The sequence below is a fragment of the Aplidium turbinatum genome, chromosome 15 (genome assembly GCF_918807975.1).
Source record: "Aplidium turbinatum chromosome 15, kaAplTurb1.1, whole genome shotgun sequence".
In the NCBI taxonomy this organism is placed as follows: Eukaryota; Metazoa; Chordata; class Ascidiacea; order Aplousobranchia; family Polyclinidae; genus Aplidium; species Aplidium turbinatum.
The window spans coordinates 21678810-21685118 of NC_137486.1; the positions used below are offsets into that span (position 1 = coordinate 21678810).

At 37.7% G+C, this 6309-nt stretch overlaps 1 protein-coding gene across 1 annotated transcript; it reads left to right on the forward strand.

Annotated features, from left to right (window-relative positions):
• The first annotated feature begins 4512 nt into the window (after positions 1 to 4512).
• On the forward strand, positions 4513 to 6087 carry LOC145784868 (CKLF-like MARVEL transmembrane domain-containing protein 8). The gene is made up of 2 exons (XM_082596705.1): positions 4513 to 4683; positions 5326 to 6087. The coding sequence occupies exons 1-2, from the start codon at positions 4526 to 4528 to the stop codon at positions 5615 to 5617; spliced, it is 450 nt and encodes a 149-aa protein (XP_082452831.1). The 5' UTR covers positions 4513 to 4525; the 3' UTR covers positions 5618 to 6087.
• Positions 6088 to 6309: the final 222 nt, after the last annotated feature.

The following is a 6309-nucleotide window of genomic DNA, read 5'->3' on the forward strand; positions in this document are numbered from 1 at the left end:
ATTTATAAGAAAATAAGAGAAAAAAAAGGACGAGGTTCAAATCACCTACTAGCATGCAAAACTGCCATCATTAGGCTTTCTCAGTCATATTAGAAAGATTCACAAGCAAACCTACAAACAAACAAATGTGATTGTCACCAACGTCGTCGTCGTCGTCGTCGTCGTCGTCGTCGTCGTTCGTCGTTCGTATGAAGCAGAAAGTTTGTGGTCAGTCGAATGGAAGGACTTGGAGCCAACTTTTCGTCTGATCGTCAAGTGTGCGGAGGCCTGTTATTCCATTGGGAGGGAAATAGATGGGACACTCAAAGATTATGCAGTTGGCTGTTTGCTCCGTCGCACTGCACTGACACGCAGCAGAGTCCCTCATGCCCCAGCATGTCAAGCAAGCATTGAAGCGGCCAACTCTCGTTATTTATCGGTTTAGTGTCACCCACTCCTGCCAAGTTCAGATCCAAGTGGGAGTGAGGAAGCAGGACAGACATCGAATAGAACGAGGCGGAAACCAACAAAACTAGGTGAAGACTTTTTTTTTAGAAATTAGCCTACCTTGAAATCGGTATTTACAGTGAAATACAAACGTAAAATAAAGCTACAAATGTGAATCTTTTGAAACGGTAACGTGTGGGAAATTAGTTTGACGCCGTCTGGCAACGCTGTTACTTATTTAGTGGCTGAGATTAGGCTATTGAGCTGAGTGATTTTTTTTTAGTGAAAGCAATAGCATTTAGACTTTAGAGTATTGAGTAAAATCAGTTTACAGAATGCAAAAGTGACTGAAAAAAAAGCCAAAAATATTGCGAAATTAAAACCTTGAAAAGTTAGTCATTTTTCAGGAACTCTGTAATAAGTGGCAACTCTGAACCAACCAATGCTTTCTATTCTGTCATAAAACATCCAATTAATTGACTCTGTTGCTCAGGAAACAGTTGGCTTGGTAGTTTTCTTCAGATAAGATGAGAAATTGAAACAGGTTTAGTTATTACGGGAAATTCCATGTTCGTTTGGGAAACTTTTTAAGTTTTAGGAAAGAAAGGGATGTGGCCTATAATTCTGCTAGTACAGACGTATGAGAGGGTGATGACATTTGTTTTAGACATTACCAAAGGTCAGGGTAAAACACTTAAGAATGCTTTGCAATGTAAAAAACACTGGTGAAGGTTAAAAGTTTATTTGATTGCAACTGGCAACACGCGCTTGTAATCTGACTTTCACAATAAAACAGCGTTGCCATATGAGAAATTTTGTCTCGGAGAATTTCAATTCAATTTAATTCATTTTTATTTTTGCCGCTGGCGCAAACATGTACAAAACGACAAAGTAAACATACAAATTTGACACCAAGAAAAGGGAAAGATGGCAAAACCAAAAGGTTTAAAATATGCATCGATATAACGGTGCTACCACTATCTTAAAATTGTACAGTCACCAAACCCAGACGAGAGATAGAAAAAATAAAACTTTTTTTGTGAAAATAGTTCATCATCATCATTTTATTTTTTGTCGTTAAGAAAAAGATACCACTAACGGGAAGAAAAAGATACTAACTATAATAGTCGATATAGACCAGGGGTGGGGAACCTTTTTAGTATTGCGGGCCACATAAAATGAGAAATAACACAGGCGGGCCACTAAAAATTTCGAAATTTTAGCTAGTAGCTTGACAGCGGTGACAGTGCATTCTTTCAGGAATTCTCCATCTGCATGTGGTTTCAGCTTCTTTGCTATCAGTTCAGTATGGTAACTTCATAACTCGTTCTGACAATATCTTCATCCTGTTTGCAGTAGCCTACCTTGACAAAGTGCTTTGCTGCGCTTGTAACTCTCTTCTAAGGACATTAATCTTATTCTGCCTCGCCTGCCCTGTTAGCTGTTTCAAATAGCAGGAGTCATAATGACGCTCTAAATGTGATTTTTTCTTTGCTGCTACAGATTTACCACAAACAATGCACACAGGTTTGCCACTTAGGCTACTTCAACAAAGTACAAGTTTGTCCAATCTTTCTGGAACATTCTGCCTTCATCACTAATTTTTCTTTTCTTTGCAGAAGCCATTATACAACGTAAAATTTTGCTAATTTGAGAAGTAGGCTACTCTGCAAAACACTTTTCACGAATGGCATAACTGACCGATTAACAATAACTGGTCACATTGTTGTTACAAATTGCCTTCTATGATGGATTAACTAGTCATAGAAGGCCATTCGCAATATACCGAGAATGCAGAGCCTAGCCTACTCTTTTTTGAGCTGTTGTTTCAATATATTTTGGGTAAAGAAATATTGACGCGGGCCACATGGAACAGTCACGCGGGCCGCATTTGGCCCGCGGGCCGCAGGTTCCCCACCCCTGATATAGACCTACCAGCACGGAACGGGAAAAGGCGGCAAAACCTTGAAAGATTTAAAACGTGCCTGAATAGAAAATCATGTAGTAGGCCTAGGCTGTGTGTCTGTAGTTAACACGGCCACAAAACCCAGTTCTATTAATACTTGCAAGGGTGATTTAAAATTTATTACACAAAAAGAATTCAAGACTTTACTACTTTTACTTTACGATTCTTCAACCCCAACCTTCAGGGTTAGGTGAGGGTTTCGGTTGAGGTTAGAAATTAGTTAAGCAAAGATAAAGCGGTCCAGACACAAAACAGCTACCGGTACTTCACCCTATATTCTTGGTCCATTTCACGTTATGACGTATGATTACTTGCCACAAGTAATGTTGCAAAATCGTTTTGGGTAAAATTTGGGAACTGGGAAAAGTCCTAAGTCTTTAAAAGTTGTAACGCGAATCAAATATTTCCGCTTGAAGTTCAACTGGTAAGCTTATATACCGGTAACTAAAAAGGTAAAGACTTTTATTTTAAAGAACCCCGAAAAAGTTTCAAAAAAGTCCTCAAAATGAGTAGACTCTGTTTTGAAATCTTGAAGTTGAATTGCGATGAAAATGTGCTGGTGAAATGAATTTGCAAAGGTGCCGTGGAAAAATTTATTTAGTCGGGTCTAGCAGCAGTGGGTCCAAATGAAGAACATTATAGACTTGCAAAACAAAATTCGTTCCTAAACTTTTCACTAAATTTTCTTATAATTCAACTGATGATCCAATAGGAAACGCGGTGTGGCAAAACATTTGAAATAAAGTAAACAATATCACACCCAGGGCCGGATTTACACCATGAGAGGCCCTAGGCTATTCCATTTGTGAGGCCCCTCCCTATTGTTGAGCTCAGAATTTCTCTCTAAACAACATCACATGTCATTGCTTAATGTTAAAAATATGAGTGCATTAAACTCTTCGTTCTTTTCATTTTCCACATTCATGGGTGCAAATTTTTAATTAAAAGAATAAAAATTTAGTGAAGGCAGTTTTGCTTTTAATTTCTTTGATCAAACAACCGTTACAATAATTGTAAAGTTTATTTACGAAGACATAAGAATAATTAGTTATAGCCATCAAATAGAGTGAGACTAGCCTACCAAATTTTTTTTTCTAGCTTTCGTCAAAGCAAAGTCATGCAAAAGTTCATCAAAATTTATCTGTTTAAATTTGAGTTTGTCACTCTCAATGCACAGAATGCTCAGTGCGGACAACCTTTCTTGAGACATTGTCGATCTCAGTTTATTTTTGATGCTTTTGAGCCTTGAAAAAGCTCTCTTTCCTATAGTAAGCTTCCAGCAGAATGCGCGTAATAATTGCCTTTATTATCATGCAAACGACGTAATAACGACTGTTTACAACGTGGTTGAAACCAGTTGTGTATAGAATTTTCTACTCTGAAAAGTTTGATATATATATACTTTAGGTAGGGTTTAAACTTGTCAAGTTTTTAAAAGAATTACAAACTTCGAAACTGAATTTCGAGGCCCCTGGACGTTGAGGCCCTAGGCTTCAGCCTGCCTAGCCTATTGGTAAATCTGGCCCTGATCACACCAATCCGAAAAATGAATTTATTATCAATTTAATGAAAACACGAACAAACATGAAAAAAGTTTAATTTAACCTTCCCAGTTGTTGCTGTCAGTTGCTGGAGCTGTTTGCCTATTTGTGTAAAAGAAGCTGAAAATTTAAATGAATTCAATGCTCGCTTGAAAACGTTCTATTTCAATGAACATTATGACTGAAAGTACCGCATTAATTATCACCATTGTCACGTAGCCTACAGCGCCCAGGAGCATAGTTTGACTGTGGATGTGGCGCTATATCAACATTGTTATTTTTATTATTAATTGATAGCCTTCGTACGAGTTTGTGAAATAAAAACAATAGCAGAATAAATGTTTAGATGAGGTTGTATTTGCTTCAAGATAGCAGTACTGTTCTGCAGTGCTGTGGTAGTATTTACTGTATTATCACTTTTGAATTTTTGTGTAGTGCACGCTGCGTAAGATTCCAGTTTCTGAGTAATTCAAAAGTAAACACTCTATCGAGAAAAGTGGTTAAACTATATTATATCTCAAACTGAAAAGCCAATAAATTTTGTTATAATTTTTCTATTATACTTTTTTTAGTCAGCAATTCATTGTCAGGTATGGACTTTAATTATCTTACTACGTTTAATGGCATGTTGAAAATATTTGAGATCATTCTGGGATTATTATGTTGGGGCTTGACAGCTCAAACCGCTTCTATCAGTCGTCCTCATCAGTTTATCATGTTTGTGGCTGTCCCTTCGTGGGTGCTGACAATGTAAGTAGCCCGGGCATGTACTATGTAGCCTAGCCTCATTTTATTGATATCAATCTATGGCTGGAAATACGAGATATTTGAAATTGAAAAAGGCTTGGCATTGTAGGCTAAGTGTACAAATGTTAAATAATGTAGATGTAGGAAACGGTGGTTCTCATTACACTACAGTACTAAGCCTTTGGTACTAACAAGAGTAGGGTGGCCAGCTCCGTTTGTCTTTCATCCAGCAACTACGCCCGGGTAAAGGTGAGAAGTGTTGTCAACAAGTAGCTTTAGTCAGGAGCCGAACTAGGTTTGCATTATTGGAAAGCCAACGCCTTATCCGCTGCACAATCACCATGGATGTATTGTACAGTAGCCTAGTGTCCAAGCAAAAAAAGAACCGCCAAATAGATAAAAATGTACACAAATGTAGGTAAACATCCATACGGAAGATATCCCTATTTTTCGAGAAAGCAAACATTTTCCGAGTGGTCTTTGCCGTGTAAATATTTTCCAGTAAGGATATTTTCTGTATGGATTTTTTTCCGTATGAGTGTTAGTGTTACAGTTTACGGAGTACCGTTGCTCAGACATTTTACAGCAACATCTGGTTTTACTACGAACACGTTGTTGAGAGATTTACAAATGCTTTTTTTTTAGAGACATACTTGTCGTTTGTACTTTGAAGCTGCACACAACGGTTTGCACTGAATCCGTGTGGTTGGCCGTCGATTTTGGATTCCTCGTTTTTTGGACAGTTTTGTACTTCATTGCTTCCTGTGTGTCGGCAAGTTTTGTGAATGGCGTCGCCCAGCGCGGAGTCGCGACCGGATTTGCTTTCTGCACCACTTTCTTCTACTCCATCGACACTCTATTGACTTTCAAGCAGTGGAGAGGCGGTTTTCCATGGCAGGTCATTCATTGTACTTCCGGAACAGCAGTGAACACATGAACGTCGTCATCAAAAGAAGTTGATGGCGTTGCAAGAAATGAGACAAGCTGCAGTTAAACTCTTGTTAGATTTCTGCCGCTACTTGAAATGGTTTTCTGCTGTTGGCTTGCATTTAACCCAAACTAAGCCCATATTTTGAAATTAAAACAATTTATTTATATAGGTTATCAGTATTCCGCATTGCAAGACAAACAGTATGCAAGATTTTTGTTGCTTCTGAGTACTCTGCACTTGAACTTATTAACTGATTGTTGTGCATTTTGTTGTGCAATTTTGTAACAACCAGGGCCTTTAACCACCAACCCTTCGACCGGAGAGAGGACACGGCCGTTTAGGAACTCCCTCAATTTTAGTTTGTCCAACCTTCCTTATCAATTTTTAAAAAAAATCGATATTTCATGTTGTGCATTACACAATGCCGTGTTTATCACTTTCCGTACCCTTGTCCAGCATTTTTTAATATTTGAAATACAAAAAGGTAAAAATGTTGCTTCAAAAGCTTGATATTTAATAGCTTAGGCCTACATTGCATCATAGGGTTTTCTGTTGTCAGTTATCATTTCAGTAGATCCTTATTATTTTGTAAGGGTTTGTAGGCTTTCATGGTACATGTTATAAGTTTACAGAAAAATTAATATTTTAATATTAATTTGTCTGAAAAATTTTTTTGATTGTTTTTTCAATAAGTTGAT

What these genes read in the sequence shown, in the direction of transcription:
- LOC145784868 (XM_082596705.1), top strand. Translation starts at nt 4,526, where the DNA reads ATGGACTTTAATTATCTTACTACGTTTAATGGCATGTTGAAAATATTT. An exon ending in CCTTCGTGGGTGCTGACAAT is followed by an intron (nt 4,684 to 5,325) that starts GTAAGTAGCCCG and finishes CTTTTTTTTTAG; the next exon opens with AGACATACTTGTCGTTTGTA.